The 20,458-nt window shown below is 46.5% G+C and overlaps 1 protein-coding gene across 2 annotated transcripts in view; it reads right to left on the bottom strand.

The window, feature by feature from the left end:
- Positions 1-11,790: 11,790 nt before the first annotated feature.
- The window catches only part of CPPED1 (calcineurin-like phosphoesterase domain containing 1), a 109,117-nt gene continuing 100,449 nt past the window's right edge, over positions 11,791-20,458 (bottom strand). For both annotated transcript variants that reach the window (XM_005860346.2, XM_005860347.2), the window contains one exon: positions 11,791-13,366. In XM_005860346.2, the coding sequence (XP_005860408.1) occupies positions 13,137-13,366 (230 nt within the window). In that variant the 3' untranslated portion in view covers positions 11,791-13,136. The remainder of the gene's footprint in view (positions 13,367-20,458) is intronic.

Below are 20,458 nucleotides of genomic sequence, written 5' to 3'. Positions count from 1 at the left end.
GGAGCTGCTTCCTAATTAGGGCACAGCCAGCAGAGGGGACGTAGGGACACAGGGACGGGCAGGGTGTCGGACTCTTTCCTGCACCCTCGCCCTTCTCTCCAAGGACACAGACCACGTGTGGAGCTTGTGGCTTAAAGAGCCTTCAGCAGACTTGGCCTCTGCCCCTCCCTCTCCCAGCAAGTCTGTCTGTCCCTGCGTCACCTGTGTGGCTTAAAGAGCCTTCAGCAGACTTGGCCTCTGCCTCTCCCAGCAAGTCTGTCTGTCCCTGCGTCACCCACAGGAGCTGGGCCTTCTCCTCATCCTGCCCTGTCCCCGGGCAGTCCAGCCTTTGTCCCCTGGGCCACGCCCCTGCCCCATGAGCAGCTCTCCTCAGATAACCCCTCTTCTCCCTACACTCAGCAGTCAGCGGAGTCCCCAGAGTGGAGTGACACCTCAGAGGCCAGGTCCAAGGCTGGGTCACCAGGGATGTGGACGTACACCTGAGGTCCCAGGGCTGCCCCAGCCGCCCCTGTTCACCCTGGGGAGGGAGGGGAGGAGGGGGGTGCTCACCTCTCTGGCTTCCAGAGGCCTCCTCCTGGGCTTGCGGGAGACCTGGGCCTCAGGCCGGCTGCTTAATGTGCCCACAGCTGCCGGCCCTTGGGCAAGCTCGCTGCGGAGGGGCCTCCAGGCACAGAGCCTCCTCTCCCCCGCTGTCACTGTCGTGCACCCACAACGTGCACCCACAAGGCTTGGGAAACAGCCCTGGCCCCGCTCAGGCCACTGGTTCACAGCTGCTGCAGGGTGGGGGGGTGGGGGGGGGTCCTGCATTTTCACAAGCAACGCCCGGTGCTCACAGAGGGAGGTCTGAGAGCCATGCTCGCTCAGGGCCTAGGAGTTCTGTGGGCCTCTCCAGGCTTTTATCCTGGGGGCCTGAGGGGCTGCAGCTGGGCCGGTTTTCTTCTTTCCTCACGTTCATTTACTTCTGTTCTCTTAATGAGCAAAGGAGGGAGGCTCTGCAGAGATAGACAAGGAAACAAGGCTTTATTGCTACAGGTCACCCCCTCTGTTTACCAAAGTTGCACGCCCACTAGAGGAGATTTTGAACCTACGGCAAATTGTAAAGTTCAAGGCCGGCGTGCACCACGCGCTGTGTGACCTTGGAAACGTCTCCAACCTCTCTGAGCCCTCTTGCCCGCATCAGTAGGAGGGTGAATAGTAATACTTGTCTATCTCAAGGGGCTGTAAGTATTAGATGGGATCGTCTTTATGAGGAGTTCATTAAATATCAGCTGTTTGTTTCATTAACAAACATTCATTGAGCACCTGGTATGCGCAGAATCCTTTCCTAAGATCTGGGATTGAAAACATTTTTTAAAAGGGCACTAAGCAGTGACCTTTTGAAATGGTCTCTGCTCTTAAGTAGTTCAGTCTAACAGAAAAAGAATATATATATAATAGTTAATAGTTTATTTTCAAAATGCCCCAGACTTGTCTTCCTTCATGTTTATTGAACCCTCTGAGGTGACTAACCTTACGGATATTTTCTCGATGAGGAACGGGTTTCCGAGCGAGCGAGCAGAGCAGGGCTGGGAGGAAGGAGCCTGCCTGGGAAAGCACTCGTGTGCCCTCCACTCCCTCCCCGCTCCCCACTTCACTTCTTACAGGGTCCTCACAGCCCTCACGTTCCAGAATTACACCGTCTCCCCTAAACCTTCCGTAGAACTTAGCACCTGTTCAGTGATCTGTCCGGCCCGGGATGTAGTGGAAATGTCTGTGTTCCTGTTAAAGCCTTCTACCATCTGCTCCTCTCAGGTTACAGTAGAGACTATTGATTAGAGACTATAGATTAACTGAAGGTATTTACCCACACCTCCAGGCACTTACCCTGAAATAATGATCCCAGGCTTGTGAGATGTGAGTCGCCTTCTCTTCTTCTCAAGAGCGACCCTGAAAACTCTTCAAAGGCCGGGGGTCATTCCCACGGAGAGGGAAGGACCCCTGTGCACCGCGTCTGGCAGTGGGCGCTGGGAATGACCTCTGTCACGCGGCGCAGAGGTGGGCCAGGCCGTCAGCGGGCGTCAGCTTCTTGGAGAAGTGTCCACAGGCTCCGCTGCTGGCAGGAGGCCAGGCGTGGAGCGCCCTCTGCGGAGGGGCTAATGCCAGGGAGGCTGGCAGGCGCCCACAGCCCTCCCCAGCACCCCTACCAGCACGGAGCGCCGGGTCAGGGGGCTGGCCCTGGCTGCCCTTCCCGACAGCTCTGTCATTATTCTTCAACGAAGCAGTGACCCCTTGACCTTCTCGTTTGGGAGCCCGTGTGTTTCTGATGTGTCTTTTATCTTGGCCTGATGCCCGAATCATTTTATTTCATTGTCTTCTCTGGGGTTATCATTTAGAGTTTAGACCACAACCCCGGAATGTCAAGACCGACTTGGTTTCTCTTTCCTTCTGCTTTTTCCTGTTGTTGAATTACCTTGAATGAGCCCATTGCCTCTCTGACCCCAGTGTCCCATTTGTGAAAGAAAACATTGTGATTGGATCATAACAATTGGTGACATAGAACTCTGGACTCAGTTCACCACATTCTGTCACATAGATTTGGGGTGACCATGACCCTAATATTCCAAATGGCATCCCAGCAGGGTCGGCTTCCTGGGGAGAGCTCTCTCACTGGTTTGCAGATGCCTGCCTTCTCCCTGCGTGCTCACATGGCCGAGAGAGGGGGCAAGGGAAAGAGAAGGAGAGAATCAGAGGGAGAGGGAGAAGGAGAGCGGGAAAGGGAGAGGGAGAGACTGAAAGAGAAGGAGAGAGAGATGGAGAGGGAGAATTTGAGCTCTGGTCTCTTCCTCTTATAAGGACTCTAAACCCATAAGAACCCCACCCTCATGAGCTCATCTAAACCTAATCACCTCTCACAAGCCCCACCCCAACACCATCCCATTTGGGGGTAGGGCTTCCACATGCGGATTTGGGGGTACAAACATGCAGTCCATTGCACAACACGACGGATTTCCTTCCCATATCCAGATGTCTCTTGAAACTCAATTGTCAAATCAATCAATCTGGCTCTCCTCACATGAAAGACGTCAATAAAGAGAAATGCTGTTATGACATCAAACAGCAGAAAACGAACCAGGGCATCAATTCATAAGCTGCAAATAGAATCGATTTTGAAAAATATAATAAGAGTGTCTATTCTATTTGGCAGAAAAAAAGCCACCCAAGTGGTGACCTCACGACATAATAGAAGCACTCGGGGTTTTCATCTTTTTAATGCAAAGGTGGGCAGGGAGGCCACGGCGCCGGTCGCACAGTGACAGGAGGGTTTTGATCTGATGTACAAGCCAGTGGAGTCCACCCCACTTGCCCACTGCTCTATCCCTGGACCGGAAGAGGCTGGCGGGGAGCAGGTGCTCACTGAATATTTGCAGAACTGAGAGTCAGGAAGGTGATCTGCGACGCGGTGGCTCGGTCCTCCGAGTGGGATGGCCTGATCTCTGGCTTCTTCCCTGAGCCTGGGCTGCCTCCTGATCCGTAGGGTGCGTTCCTCCCTGGCCTCGCCTATAATCCCCTCCCCCAGCCCCAGCTCTGGCTCAGAGGTGGGATGGAGAAGATAATGGGAGTTGAGATCGCCATATGGGATGTGTCTTGGTCGGGGCTCTTTTGGTTTGCAAAAAAACAGAAAACAGGTGTAAGCAAAGAAGGAGAGCTGTTGGTTCATTTCGCAGAGCAGCCAGGCACCATATGGGATGTGTCTTGGTCGGGGCTCTTTTGGTTTGCAAACAACAGAAAACAGGCGTAAGCAAAGAAGGAGAGCTGTTGGTTCATTTCGCGGAGCAGCCAGGCATGCACTGGCTTCAGGTATGGCTGGACCCAGGGGCTTATTTTGGGTCCTTACCTCTTCTTTCCTGTTCTCTCCCCGCCCCCATTTCTCTGCTCCAGTTTCCTCCTGATGCTTCCCTCCCAGCTGGGTTCTCTCCCAGCAGAAAGTCTCTCCTCTCGACATTTCCAGCCCGAGTCCTGAGACTGTCTGACGTGGGTCACACGGCCTCTCTGCACCCTGGCTCCAGAGCCAGGGCCCTCTGCTATGTCACCTGCACCCCTACGCCCACCGTGGCAAAACCCAGGAACGGGTCCAACCCCACCTAAACGATAGGCCACAGTAGGGAGAGGAAGCCCCCAAACAAAACCAGAAGGTGCGATGGAGGCCACACAGGTATAAGCAACAGATGCTGGTGGCTCGGGGTGGTTCACGTGGCCACTGAGTCGCCTGGATGAAGGTTCGATTGGGGTGAACAGGAAGACTGTTAATAGGGTCCTAACGCCTCCCGTGAAAGACGGATGAGCTGAGGGTGGGTTGTGATTACAGTGAGACTGAGCCATGAGGTACACCCGCAGCACAGAGCGGTGGCGAGACTTTGCAGAATGGATGTAAGAAGGAGTGAGCGGCAGTGGAGGAGCGTGGTCTGGAACACACGTGGGGTCATGGGAGCACGTCCGCCTCATTTAAGAGAACTGAGGGAAGGGGCTCGGGGGAGGGGCAGCTTACACTCAGGAAGCTGGAGGCAAAGCAAGGTCCCGGCGGTCAGCTGCGTCCCAGGGGGCGGGCAGAGTCAGAGCTCAGAGAAGAGGCTGAGAAGATGGGGATTTGGGGGTTGACCCAGGGAGAAGGGTCAGTGGCAGCATCATTAGAGCAATCGAGGACACGTGAAATGTGCCTCCCCCGGCCTCCGATGGGGTGGGGCTTCTCCCTCACAGGGTTCCTGGAGCCGAAGGCTGTGGAAGGAGAAGGTAGCGCCCTTGCCAGACACGCTTTCACGCTGTAATTAACTTGCTAAGAGTCTTTACTTCTCCAAAGCTCCGTGGAGCCCTGCCACCGGGGGATTCAAATGACTCCCCTGCTTTTTCCCTTTTAAACAAAAGCACGTGGTGAGATTTATCAGAACCAATTAATATCTGTATTCGCTGTAATCCTTTAGGTATTGAACCGTTTCCCTTCCTGCCGGTTTGAGCTCGAGACAGGGAATGGTGCCAGGGGCGCATGGCTGCACTGGTGGGTTATTTAATCCAAATGCCGGTGCTCGGCAGAACCCACCCCAGTGCAGACAGCCAGCTCCAGGGCCCTTGAAGGGCCCGGCTGGGCCAGGGTCCGCAGGCGTCCTGGGCAGGGACGCCGAGGTGAGGCCCGGTTCTCCGGCAGCTGTGCGATCACCTGCGGAAAGGCCCACCGTGCCGGGAAGGGAGTCACGTGTGTCAGCCCCTTCGGGGAGATGCTGCTGAACCGTCCGCCCAGCATCAGGAAGCTTGTTTCCCCGAAATGATCATGAGGGCATCTCTGTGGGAGGCCGGTTCATAAAGACTCGCTCTATGGAATCGCTCCATCTACACCAACAGCCAGACAGGCACTGTGGCCCGGAGGGCAGAGGCCGCCACTAATTAGACATGACATCAGCATTTACACTCCGCTGGCCAGTGATGTCGGCAGGTGTAAGCAAAGCTAGTGAAACTCCCTTTTCATCTGCGCCAGGCGCTGCGGCCCTGGTAGGTGTGGAAGGCTGGCCCAGAAACCCCTCTGCTGGAGTTCTGGGAATATGTAACTTTATTGCTCCAATTCCTTGGAGAGAGAGAAAGAGAGAGAGAGGGAGAAAAAAAACCTACTCAACTAAACTGATTAATTTAAAAATAGATAAAAACTTGGTTCCATTTGTCAGAGGAGATATAATTTTGGAATGGAAAGAATTTGCTTCCCAGACTGACTCCGAGGTGAGCAGAGGGACCTCCATGTTAGATGGAAGACAAACTGGGACCCTGCTAAGGGGGCATGTGTGTTGTTCTCACCCCCTCTGCTGCAGGAGGCTGCAGGCTGGCCCTGGGGCCAGGCCCTGGCAGGCTACCTCTGCGGTGTAAGAGGTAGAGCCACACGGCCTGGGTTTGAATCCCAGCTCTGCTACTTGCAAGCTGTGTGATATTGGGCAAGTTCCTTAATGTCTCTGTGCCTCAGTGTCCTCATCTGTGAAATGGGGACAATAAAAGTACTTACTAGGTTGGGTTGTGTTCATAGGTGAGGCACTCAGGAGAGTGACTGGACATTTAGCTGGCTTCCCTGTGGCTCTGCTGTCCTCTCCTTACTGACCAGGGGGCAGCTTCTCTTTTCCTTTCGGGGCTGAATTATAAACATACTGGCTGCTGCTTTGCTGGTCACTGCACCCCCTTCTCTTGTCCCTTTCCTGGTTGCCATAGCCATCCTCAGGGCCTTTTGTAATCATCACCAACAATCTTATCCTAGGAATTCAGGAATATAATTCTATTTTTAAGGAGCCAATCTGGAAGACTCAACACATGAGAATAGTTGTTGAGAAATAGTGAGCCCCTTGTGATGTACCACAGGGATCTTTTCTGGGGTGGGGGGGTGGTGTGTGAAAAATCAAACATGTAATGTTTGATGACAATCAGCAGCATCATTAATTACTTATTGTGTGCATATTCTGCACCGAACACTATGCCAATGCATTAAGAAATAAGCTCAGCTCTAGCTGATTTGGCTCAGTGGATAGAGCATCAGCCTGTGGACTAAAGGGTCCCAGGTTCAAATCCGGTCAAGGGCACATGCCCGGGGTTGCAGGCTTGATCCCCAGTAGGGGGCGTGCAGGAGTCAGCCAATCAATGATTCTCTCTCATCATCTATTTCTCTTTCCCTCTCCCTTCTTCTCTGAAATCAATTTAAAAAAAAAAGAAGAAGAAAAAGAAAAGAAAGAAGCTCATTTAAACCTTATAGGGAAGGTACTATATTGTACCCATTTTATGTATAAAGAAACCTAGTCCCCCAAACAGGCCATTACCTGCCCAAGGCCACAGAGTTATTGAGTGACAGACCGGGACTCAGTCCCAGACAACAACTTCTCTTCCCACCTCCCTTCCCTGCCTCCCCTCCTCCCTCCTTCCCTGGTTTGGATGGGGAGAGACATAGCAGAGGCAGGGAGACTCCTTTTGAGGCTGTGGCAATGGTTCAGTGACCTGGATGACAGCCATCCTCTGGGGATGCCATTTACTGAGTGCCCACTGTGTGCTTGGCACGGGGCTGACTGCTCAATAGGCAGGCACTTAACCCTCACCCAGGTGCCATTATCTTGTTGTGCAGAGGAGGACGTAGAGGTTTGCAGAGGTTAAAAACTTGCCCCGAGTCAGGCAGCCACAGTGGCCCAGATGGGATTTGGGTTCAGAGTCTGTTTGGAGCTCTGGGTGTCAACCACTGTGCCGCGGATCCAGGGCACTGGGCTACTCCCAGCGGTGAGAGATCAGACATGGCGCATGGGATAGAGGGAGAGGTGGGGCTGGGTTTCCAGTTCAAGGCAGAGGTGCAGCAATGTCACTCGTCAAGACCGGGAACAGCAGAAGAGAAAGTGTTTCGAGAATGGAGATGAATTATGTTTTTTGGAACCGTGTGCCCAAGTCATCTTTGGGACACTGTCATGCTGTCCAGCCGGCATTTGGCATATGTGACTCCACCGCTTAGAAATTCTTTCTTTCTTTCTTTCTTTCTTTCTTTCTTTCTTTCTTTCTTTCTTTCTTTCTTTCTTTCTTTCTTTCTTTCTTTCTTTCTTTCCTTTCTTTCTTTCTTTCTTTCTTTCTCTTTCTTTCTTTCTTTCTTTCTTTCTTTCTTTCTTTCTTTCTTTCTTTCTCTTCCTTTCTTTCTTCCTTTTTTTCTTTCTTTCTTCTTTCTTTCTTTCTTTCTTTCTTTCTCTCCTCTCTCTCTCTTTCTTTCAATGTTTTTTATTGATTTCAGAGAGGAAGGGGAATGGAGAGGGAGAGAGAAACATTGATGTGAGAAATACCGATGGGTTGACTCCTGCAGGCCCTCTACTGGGGATCAAGCCCACAACCTGGGCATGTGCCCTGACCAGGAATCGAACCAGCAAATCCTTGGTGCATGAGACGATGCTTAATCAACTGAGCCACACTGGCCAGGGCTCTCCTCATATGTTGTTTATGTGGAAGTTATCATCACAGAAGTGCTAATTAATGCTATTGGTGTCAAAGCATCCCAGGGACAGCGGGGTACAGAGAAGGCTGCCCGGGACGTAGGAAGCATCAATATTTAATGGTCTCACTGAAGTCAAAGGATGCTGTTTGCTGGTGCTTGGCACAGGGCGTGGTATGTGCTTGGCAGGGCCTTGGGAGGGAGGAATAATCGGAGGAAAGGCTCATGATGTGGGAGGGTCGCTGAGTGGAGTCCATCAGTAGGGAGTGAACAAACATTTATAAGGCGTGCCAGGCCCTGGGCCAGGTGATGAGAAACGATGCTGATCCTGCCCTCAGGGGCCCATGGCTTGTCTGACAAACGTGGGAGACGGAGAAGTGCAGTGTGTGATAAGTATGGTGCAATTCCGCTTAAGTGGCTTTCCAGGAAATCTGGGACAGCTAGAATATGTAGTTGAGAATATGATGTTGCAGTGGTAGTTTCAAGAAAAGCAAATTCAATCTTTCAAAGACCGTATAAGAGACGACACTGTCTAATTTTTCTATGAAAGTCTGAAAGCAGAGTCTGAAGGCCCAAGGAGAGACTTTCATACGGCAGGATAGTAAGCCACACCCTACCTCTGCTCTTTCACGGTCCCAAACACACCCAGATGGTCATCCTGGAGGCAGGGCTTCAGTGGAAGCCAGATGGCCACCCGTTCTCTACCGACGGTCACCAGCTCTATAGGGATGGTCACCACTTCCATAACCTTGGCTCACTGTACTCCATATTCATTGCCAAGTATGCACCGAGCAGCTTCCTGGTGCCCCAGGCACAGGTCTAGGCACCGATTGGGAAGAGAGCACATGAGACAGACAAGTCCTTGCTGTTCTGGAGCTTGCATGTTGGTGGGGGATACACACCCAGAGCGTGAAGCAGGCACGTTTCTTCATGATGCCTCTGAGGGAAGCACCAGGGAGTGAGGAGGTGCTGCCTGGGGATGAAGAGCGGACCACAGACAGGGTGGTGAGGAACGGCCACTCTCAGGAGTGATTTTTGAACTAAGATCAAAATGACGACCAGAAGCTAATGTCCATCAGAGGAAGCACCAGTGCAAAGGGCAGTGGGACGGCCAGCAAGGGCCAGGCGGCGCAAACCAGGCTGAGAGGCAGAGGGGGCAGTGAGTGGGGCCTGGGAAGCCACGGGAAGGAGTTTGGACTTTACTCGAGGTGCGGTGCAAAGTTACTCTCATGAAGAAAATTACTTCTTAAAGACAAGTATCAGAGTAGAATAATGAAGAAGAACGAAAGGTATCTGATAATTATTCATATTCAATCAACTTTATTTACATAGATAAAACCTAAAGGAGAAATCAATCTGCACATTTTGTGTTTGTATTGTCACTGATGTTAAAAAGAATAATGGAAATAAAAATCAGTGAGAGCAAAAAGAGAATTTAGTAAGTAAATCTTTTCTAGAAAGATGCTAGAAGTCATTATTCCTAGCAAAGAATTTTATATATCTATATATATCTATACTAGTAGCCCTGAGCACAAATCTGTGCATCAGTAGCTTGTCCCGCCCCCCCCACCCCCTGCCTCCCGTCCCCTGTTACCCCCCTCATAGCTTGCTGCCTTGCCCCCTCCAATAGCTCTCCGCCGCCTGCTTGTAGCTTGCTGCCCACCCTCCTGCTGATCCATGATCTGGTCGTTATGCAGTCGGTTGTTACGCTTCATGGCGTAACGACCACTTGCATACAATGCATCTTTATTATATAGGATATAAGCTCTCTGATGACATAAGACAGTATTTTGTGAAGTTGTAAGAAAAGTCAGTATCACTTGTCAATTACTATCTTTTGCACAGGCAACCACAACTGCTAAGGTTACCAGAACAAGAAATCCCTGGTGTCTATTACACAGAGCTTTTAACAGAACTTGCCTTGACAGTTTATTCCTAATCATCTCCCCCAGCTTAATACAATATTGCCACTTAACTTCATGACTCACATAGCTGTTTCAGGCACTACTTGGGGAATAAGTTTTAAGAGTTCAAGTAAATGCAAATGATGTTTTGCTACCTTTCCTCAAAAGATTTCATGTTAGAACGTAGACTATAACATTAAACTGTATTATGTGTATATAGCACCTACAGATGTACATAACTTGGCATCTTTTGCAAGTACATAAGATAAACCTCAGTGTTTGCCTTATCCCTCTATCAGGGATCCACAATCTCGTAATGCTGAAAAACACACGCTATTATGAAATGTCTATCTGCTTGTTCCATAAAGTTTACTGGATTCACCCCACCCATTTTCCAACCTCGGGAGAAACATCACTGAAGACGAGAGATAAACTTATTTATCGTAAAAAGTGAAGCAGTCCGATGATCATCTCCCCACTGGGCCCGCAAAGAGTCTTGGCCATCCAATTTGAGATCACTTTAAACGACCTTCCCTTTTGGCAGCCCCTTGTCTTCCCCCCAATTACGATGACTAATTGGAAGGGGGCGCATTCGGGTGGCACGCCTTGCTGGAGAGAATGCCAAGTTCCCTACCCCTGGGGCAGGAACTGTAAACAGGAAGTGCGGAGTCATCTGACAGCGTTTACCGCTGTGGGCAGAGCTGTGTCCTGTGGCCCATTATAGTTCAATTCTGCTTTCCCATCTCCTCCAGTGAAAATTCTTCCTCTGCGTCTGGGACAGGCTTTGCCACCACGAACCTGGTGCAATTCAGAGAAGGGGCTCTGTGAACCCGGATGAAGTCCCAGGTCCTCCAGCTAACACTGGGCTCTTGCCCAGGAGAGATGGTCAAAGGTGCCAAATATGGTAGTGTTGCCAAGGGCAGACCTGGTACATTTTTTTAAAAAATTGATTCTACAGAGTGAGGAACGGAGATGGAGATAGAGAAACATCAGTCAGCAGCCGCCTGTATGACCCCCACTGGGGACTGAGCCGGAAACCTGGGCATGTGCCCGACCACAAATTGAACTGGTGATCTCTTGGTACATGGAGTGACGCCCAACCAACTGAGCCACTGTCACCATTAAAAGCATTTTCCAGGAAAGAGAGGACAGTGTTGAGCACAGGCTTAGCAGTGGGGCTGCTAGCTTCTTGGTCCGTCCTTCCCCTCGGAAGAGCTGTGTGACCTCGGCCAAGCGGCACGGCCTCTCTGAGCCAAAGCCCTTCACACAGCGTGTAGAACAGAAGAAACACTCCAACACCATGCATGTATGACCAGGAGCGTTTTCTTGTTTTTCACAGTAGAAGGCACTTGTTTATCATCCCTTTTTTAAGAAAAAGGAATAAGTGGATGCATTGGCACTTACCTATTTTCAGGATGATACGTGTTTATTTACAAAATCACTTCCTAACGTCTTCCTGAACCTCTCACCATGAGAATATTGCTGTTTGGTTACTTTAAAAATGGTGAAGGTTTCGCAGGATTCCCTATTGTTAGCACATTCTTGCTGTGTTTTGAGTCAGTTCTTTTACTTATTAGGTTTTTGGGAGGGAGGCTTAGTAAATTTAATTTCTGCTGCTTTTAATTACCTCCGTATCCTCCGCCAAAACTCCGGTGCCACAGTCCAGAGCGTTTGCACCCGTGATGCCACAGAGACGCTGGGTCAGCCCCTGTGCTTCCCTCTCCCCTCCCAGGAGCCCACGCCTGCGTTTATGGGCCGGGCACACGATCCTGGTAGCTAATCCTCAGTGTTCCCGCCTCCCAGGCCCCACACGTGTGGCTGTTAGTTACGCCACTTACTGAGTTTCCTCTTCCTGAACTCATCTCCGCACCTGTTGTGAAGAAAAATGAATACAAAGCAAGAATGCAGCAAAATCCCCAAACAAGGGCATTCTAATTTTGAACATTTTTAATTTTCCTGGGCCACGTAACAATGAGCTAGTGTGTCACCGATCTATAGTACAATTAACTTCTTGTCTTTTGCTCCTTATGAATTTACATATCCAATTATCTTTCTATTTACTTTCTCATGGTTTTGCTACGTTGACTAACACTTTTTAACAAGAGTCTTAATGGGTTTTGCAGTTCATTTGTAAGCAGCGGGTTGTTGAAGGCATTTCGGGGTGAGGGAGTGCTACTGCGTGACGCTGTGGGGTGTTCCTGGCAGGACTGGGAGAACCCATGTTCCCTGCCCATCAGGACATCTGCAGAGCAGACCATGTGGATGAAATAGCACAGTGTCAGGAGCTGCGGAGAAGACGCAGCAAAGCAGACGGCATGGAAACAGCCGATTTTCACCATCCTCGCTCGCCTGCTCTGGGGCAGTGAATCAAAGGCGGCGCCAATTCCATTAAAGCGGCTGGAAGCAGTTTTTGCCCCACCGAAATTTCTGCTTTGATTCTTTTGAGAACTCTTGTCTCAATTCCCACTTTTCCTGTCAACGTCAACACAGTGAAGCGTCTCAGGAGTGGAGAGTCATTCTGATCGCATGAGGACAGCAACCTGTGGAGTTCCTGCAGCATCCAGTGTGAACGGCATAAACTCAGAACGTGCGCCAGGCGACTTTAGGGCTCTGGTCCTGGCCTCTTGGATGAGACTTTTGTGGATGGCTAATGTATGTGCAAAGGTGACTTTTCTAGTCACCAAGAAGGCAAACTCAGCTCTGACTTGTACCGTCTGCATCACCAGCACAGGCCTCGGCATCTGACAGCTCCGTGTGGAAATGAGCGCCTGCACAGCTCTGGTAGGAGGAGAGTTGTCTGCTTTGTTAGGAGGGAGAGGAGATGACCTTCCTGTTGCCAAGTGTCGGAGCCATGACTACAGTTTAACTGATCAGATGCAGTTTGTTCGAGGATTACCCAAGATTACACTTGGATACCAGTTGGGATTGAGGTCCACAGGTAGACACTCACCATAAACTGCGAGAAAACAATTTGATTTAACAACAGAGAATCTGAGATAGTTGAGAAACACATCATTAGGAAAGGTTATTCACACACTCATACAGAGATATTCCAGCATCATTTATTCTCTTACTCCCAGGCTCCAACCCTCCTCCAGCCCCTTCTCTTTCTTAAAGGGAAGGCAGTTCTACTTCAAATGTAATTCAGAATAGGACCCAGCTCTCTGATTTATGCAAAGGACATAAATTCACAAATCTGCCTGGATACTTCTTTATTCAGAAGCTGCTGTTTCTGGCAAAATTAAAAGACAGTGGAAGTGACTGGGTCATAACGGCCATCACTTTTCCTTCATTAAGTCCATCAGGTCACCTTCTATTCCCCTCTCGCTCAGCTCGTCCAAACTGTAGTACCGATGAATGATCTTCTCAGCGGTGACCACCACGACTCGGACCCCGTGGGTGTCTTTGCCCAGCTGGCACCCGATGGCAGATGACACCACGACATCGAGGTTCCGGTAGGTACCCCCAGCATTCCTGTGGTAGTGGCCCGTGAACACAGCTTTGATACCTGCAGGGAAGGGAAAAAACATTAGGGGGCCAAGGATTTCCATTTAGGTAACTTAGGGCTCCAATGTTTTCTTGTTGGAACAGTAATATATTATTATATTACACACATACTATTATTCAGTGTATAATAATTAAGAGGCAGCATATGTGACATCCAGAATCTTCAAGGATAGCTCATATATACAACTAGAGGCCCGATGCATGAAATTCGTGCAAGGGGCTGGGTCTTCACAGCTACGGTGGCTTGCCTCAGCTCTCGCAGCCCTGGCTTCGTCCAGAAGGTCATCTGAAAGGTCATCTGGAAGGCTGTTCAGCCATCCGGTCTAATTAGCATATTATGCTTTTATTATTATAGAGGTTATCATGTTTGTCCTAACAACTGGTCCAGGAAAGTATTAGGGAAAAACAGACAAGGAACAGAAGGTGAATGATGGGGAGAGATGACGAAGGCTGAAGGAAATCTTTTGAGGGCATTATGAGAGCCATACGATCGAAGTTACATGTCTATGAAAAATAATGTCGATGGAGTTCTGGTCAAGATGGAAACAGCATGTTCAATATTTAATGTACATCTTCCCACCTCAAGCTTAAAGCAATGATGGATAACACATAAAAGAGAAAACCGAAGGACAGAGGCAACCTCAGCATCCAAACGAATAATGCCATGGACCTGACACAAAGCAGGAAGGCCGAGCCATGAGTGGGGTACTTTGCTTCTGGGAGGTAAGCACTTATGGTGAGATAACCGGGACGGAAAGCTCTTTCTGAGAGGAGGAAATGAAGCTGACCCCCATTTGAAATGAGGTGGCGGGAGTGCCTGTTTACGGGAGGAGACTGAAGAAAACTGCTGTTGCCTGTTGCCCGGTGCCCGGGGCCAGGGCAATGCTGTGCTGGTATGTTAAACAAGTATTTCGTACACGTGCACACACATACAAAAATTATCTGATTTGTAATGTTTCCTAATCTCCATGGTTTGAACACTCTTATCATGGCCATTTTCAAATGACCAACATGATGTTGTTGAACCGGAGCGGGAAGAGATGCCTCGAGCACCATGCTATAGTGTTTCCACTACACGGACACAAATACTGCAACCTTTAGAGCATGGATATTAGAAATGTATGACAAGATAATTAGAAAATGCTGTTTTGAGTGTTTATTACCTTTACTGTTTAATATAATTTACTTAATGGTGAGTTCATATAATTAAACAATGGCTGTTTAACAATCAGCTCACGAGATTCCTTAAAATTTAATCATTGATTTTTGTGAGCTGATAGGAGCTGTCTCTAGCACACCACAGGGCTAGGGCTCATAGCAGCCTGTGGGTCTAGGAAGCAAGACACAGGCTCAAGTCTAGGAACTGAAACGCATTTTCCCAATAAATCACTATATTATAAGGCCTGGTCCTGGATGGTGGCTGGGGTGGAAGTAACCGAAACCATAGACAGGGAGAAGTTATTCAAGAGAGAAAGTAAGAGAAAAACAAAACCAAGAAATCTCTTACTCAAACTGAACCTGAAATTAAAAAATTCCACCACCCATGAAGAAATCTCATGCTAAGTAAGATGGTCTACAAACTCTTCAATTAGGAACACAAATTCATTCCAGATTAAATCGATATAAAACTGCCTGGGAAATATTTTAAATAAATGGGCTAATTAAGTAAAGGACCAATATCCATACTTGTTATGAAGCAAAACAGGCATAAATTGAATGAGAATAGTTGATAATGAAAATTTAGAAACGGTGGACATAAAAGACATTAAAATTTAAAACAAAAGCAACTCTCAACAAATGGCATACATTCTAGACTTGGCTCTAATCAAAGATCTCATGTGATATTAGTGAATTAAAAGGTAGAATTGAGGAACTGAACTGAAGACGACACGGAGACCCAGTCACAAGTGATATGAACAAGCAGTTCAAAGAACCCGAAAGATAGATTACGAGGTATCAGTGGGTTCTCAAAAGAAACTGAACAGGGGGAACGAGTAAATAGTAGTAAGACTAATTTGAAGAAATAATAGCTGAGAGCTTTTCATATCAAGTAAAATTGTAGAGCATGAAAGAGAAAAAAGCACAAGATAACAGGGTAAAGTATTACAAAGGAATGACAATTAGATAGGGGCATCTGAGCAATAACAGAATCAAGGCATTATATCTTCAAAATGTTGAGGGCAAATAACTACACACCTCAAATTTTATACCTAGCTAAACCATCATTAAAGTTTAAGGGCAAAATAAATACATGTTTGGACACATAAAGACTAAAAGTTTACCACTTCCAAACCTTCATTAAGAAGACATAAATAAATGGAAGGCTATACCCACTTGTGGAATGAAAGGATTAATATTGTTAAAATGTCTTTACTACCTAAAGCAATATATAGATTCAATATAATCCCTATTAAAATACAAGTGGCATTCTTCTCAGAATTAGAATAACTAATCCTAAAATTTATATGACACCACAACAGACCCTGAATAGCCAAAGAAATTTTGAGAAAGAACAAAGTGGGAGGTATGATGCTCCTTGATATCAAACTATACTATATCACTACAATAATCAGAACAGCATGGTACTGGCATAAAAACAGATATACAGATCAATGGACTAGGAAAGAGAGCCTAGAAATAAATCCTTGCTTATATGGACAATTAATCTATGACAACAGAGGTAAGGATATTCAATGGGGTAAAGACAGTCTCTTCATTAAGCGACTTTGGGAAAACTAGACAGATACACGCAAAAAAAAAAAAAAGAAAGAAAAGAAAAGAAATTAAGAAACTAGATCACCTTCTTATACCATATAAAAAATAAACAGAAAATAAATGAAGGACTTAAATGTAAGACCTGAAACGCTAAAATTCCTAGAAGAAAACATAGGCAGTAAACTCTCTCACATCACTCATAGCAGCATTTTTTTTTTTGATATGTCTCATCAAGCAAAGAAAACAAAAGAATAAAAAAACAAAGGGGACTTCATCACACTAAAATGTTTTTGCACAGTGAAGGAAACCATCAAAAAAACAAAAAAACAACCTACTGAATTTAAGAAGACAGTTGTCAATGACACATCAGATAAGGGGTTAATATTCAAAATATAGGAACAACTCATACAACTTAACACTAAAAAAAAAAAAAAATCAAATCCAATTAAAAAATGGAAAGTGTACCTCAACAGACATTTCTCCCAAGAGGACACACAATGGCCAACAAATGAAAAGATGCTCAGCATCACTAATCATCAGGGAAATGCAAATTAAAACCACAAGGTATCAGTCTCACACTGGTCAGAATGGCTATCATCAATTAATCAACAAATCAGTGTTAGCACGATGTGGAGAGGGAACCCTCAGACACTGTTGTGGTTGGGATTGTAAACTGGTACAACCACTGTAGAAACGGTACAAAGATTCCTCAAAAAATTAAAAATAGAGCTGCTATATGATCCATCAATTCTACTTCTGGGTATTTATTCAAAGAAACAAAAACACCTAATCAAAAAGATATATGCATCCCTACATTTATTACAGTATTACCAGTAATAGCCAAGATATGAAAGCAACCTAGATGTCCATCAATAGATGAATGGATAAAGAAAACGTGGATGTACATGCAAGGAAATATTATTCAGATATATAAAAAGAATGAAATTTATCATTTGAGATAGCATGGCTGGACCTAGAGAGTATTATGCTAAGTGAAATAAATCAAACAGAGAAAGACAAACACCACATGATTTTACTTATATGTGGAATCCAAAATAAAATAAATGGACAAAAGAGAAACAGACCCATAGATATAGGGAACAAGCTGATGGTTGCCAAAGAGTAAGAGAAGTGAAGGAATGGGAATACAAAAAAGATGCATCTCATGTAAATATAATGAATTTGCTTTCATAAAAAATTTTAAAAATTGGGGGAGACCAAGATGGCGGCATAGGTAAACACCGGAGACTGCTGCCGCAAACAACCACTTCAAAAATACAACTAAAAGATGGAACGGATATCACCCAGAACCACAGGAAGGCTGGCTGAGGAGAGACTCTTCAACTAGAAGGAAAGACAACAGCATACCTAGGCTCAGAGGAGGCGCAGTGTGGAAAATACTCAGGTGCGGAGGTGCGCGCGCAAAGCGGGCTGGTGGCTGAGAGCGCGGTTGTCGTTTTCGGTCAGGGGGGAGTCTCAGACTCTGAGCTCCAGATACGGGCGAATCGCTGGGGACTCGGACCCAAACGGGAGAAGCGGGAGTGTCTGGCATCAGTTGGAAGGCAGCTTTCTCTCCGAGGTTTGCAGCGGTTCCTGGGGTTCTGAGAAGCAGAGCCTCTGGGAACGGGGCTGAGGGCAGCCATAACTGCTCCCTCCGCCCGCCCGTCCTGTTGGTCCCGCCCCGCCCAAGCCCTGCGCAGAGCCATTTGCCGGATCGCCTCAGGCAAAGGCTAGATTAGCACCTCCCCAGAGGACAGAAGTTTTCCGCGGCAGACACAGCTGATTCACACAGCCAGTCGGCCTGGTGGTCAAATCCCTCTAGTATTAACTACAACAATCAAGGCTCAACTAGAACAAGACTGCGCACAAAGACCACTAGGGGGTGCACCAAGAAAGCATAAAAAATGCGGAGACAAAAAAACATGACAGAAATGGAGGATATAGAGCTAAAAATCGCAATTTTGAGGGCTTGCAAAAATGTGCTAGAAGCTGTCAATAAACTTGAGGAGAGAGTCACGAAAACTAATGAGACCCTCGATGCTATGATAAAGAACCAACTAGAAATTAAGCATACACGGACTGAAATAAAGAATATTATACAGACACCCAATAGCAGACCAGAGGAGCGCAAGAATCAAGTCAAAGATTTGAAATGCGAAGAAGCAAAAAACACCCAACCGGAAAAGCAAAATGAAAAAAGAATCCGAAAATATGAAGATAGTGTAAGGAGCCTCTGGGACAGCTTCAAGCGTACAAACATCAGAATAATTGGGGTGCCAGAAGATGAGAGACAGCAAGATATTGAAAACCTATTTGAAGAAATAATGGCAGAAAACTTCCCCCACCTGGTGAAAGAAATGGACTTACAGGTCCAAGAAGCGCAGAGAACCCCAAACAAAAGGAATCCAAAGAGGACCACACCAAGACATATCATAATTAAAATGCCAAGAGCAAAAGACAAAGAGAGAATCTTAAAAGCAGCAAGAGAAAGAGACTCAATTACCTACAAGGGAATACCCATACGACTGTCAGCTGATTTCTCAACAGAAACTTTGCAGGCCAGAAGGGAGTGGCAAGAAATATTCAAAGTGATGAATAGCAAGAACCTACAACCAAGATTACTTTATCCAGCAAAGCTATCATTCAGAATTGAAGGTCAGATAAAGAGCTTCACAGATAAGGAAAAGCTAAAGGAGTTCATCACCACTAAACCAGTATTATATGAAATGCTGAAAGGTATCCTTTAAGAGGAGGAAGAAGAAAAAGGTAAAGATACAAATTGTGAACAACAAACATGCATCTATCAACAAGTGAATCTAAGAATCAAGTGAATAAATAATCTGATGTACAGAATGAACTGGTGATTATAATGAATCAGGGACATAGAAAGGGAATGGACTGACTATTCTTGGGGGGGAAAGGGGAATGGGAGATGCGGGAAGAAACTGGACAAAAATCGTGCACCTATGGATGAGGACAGTGGGTGGGGAGTGAGGGCGGAGGGTGGGGCGGGAACTGGGAGGAAGGGAGTTATGGGGGGGGAAAAAAGAGGAACAATTGTAATCTGAACAATAAAGATTTAATAAAAAAAAAATTTTAAAAATTGGAAAAGAACATTATCAAGACAATGAAAAGATAACCCATGGAATGGGAGAAAATATTTGCAAGTCATGTATCTGATAAGGGTGTAATATCCAGAAAATAAAAAAGAACTCTTCCAATTCAACAATAAAAAGAAATAACCAGAAAGGCTTGTGGCCACCATTAGGGGACAGAGAAAGCACAGGCTTCCGAGTGGGATTCAATCTCGCCACAAGGTACCCAGAAACCAGCCAAGATAGGTCTCAGAATGACATCCTGCCCCACCTTCTACGGTGTTTGTATTAAGTATAGGCTTTAACAATCTGTTCAAAATTTTTTTGCATTTATAGGAAACTTAAAGATTATTTATAAAAGATTACAACTCTTTTAGGAATTATTTGGTTTTGCACATTAAGAGGCCCATACATTTATTAGCTCTTTACAACCTTCATCACAATCTATTACAGTGCATAACAGAATATGCAACTACTTTAAAAATAAAACATGGCTTTGAACTGAGTAGGGAAGCAAATGGGATTTCTTACTCTGGTTTATCTTGAGGAGCTTTAAGTGTGATGTCAGAAGCTTTTGTTAGATCAACTAAAGTACAGAGCAAAAGAGAATGGAGAGAATTGACCTGGAGCTCCCATCTGCCGTGGCTAAATCTTTATTACCTTTGATGGCTGGTGGAATAATGTTGGAAAAAAGGTATGAACCTCTGGCCATATTTTGCTCTGCTTTTCCCAGGATTAAGGATTCTGGGAGAACATTAAGAATGAGATTGCAATAGAAAATTGTCACTTTTAATCTTGCTAATTATTCAGAAATTCAAGCTGATTTGTGTTTTTATAAGTGGGATTCTATTCAGGATATAAATCTAATTCATTCTTCCTTTTAATAGTTTCTTTAGGCCTATGAAATTTCTTCACTAGATTTAATAGTTGTCCTATCCCCTCCACCCCCAAATCATTTTTTTTTTTTTGACTTTGGGGATGGGGAAAAAAACTTTTTAAATTTTTATTGTTGAAAGGATTACATATGTCCCCTTTCCCCCTCATTGACCTCTTCTAGCCACTCCCCTGCCTTCACCACCCTATTGTCTGTGTCCATGGGTTACGCATACATGCATACAAGTTCTTTGCTCTCGTCCCACTCACCACCTTCCCTCTGAGATTCTACAGTCTGTTCCATGCTTTCATGTCTCTGGATCTATTTTGTTCACCAGTTTATTTTGTTCATTAGATTGCACATGTGAGTGACATCATGTAATACTTGTCTTTCTCTGACTGGCTTATTT

The sequence above is a fragment of the Myotis brandtii genome, unplaced genomic scaffold (assembly GCF_000412655.1).
Source record: "Myotis brandtii unplaced genomic scaffold, ASM41265v1 scaffold1335, whole genome shotgun sequence".
Taxonomy (NCBI): Eukaryota; Metazoa; Chordata; class Mammalia; order Chiroptera; family Vespertilionidae; genus Myotis; species Myotis brandtii.
The sequence above is the reverse complement of the archived record's forward strand: the minus strand, read 5'-3'. Positions and strand labels throughout refer to the sequence as shown.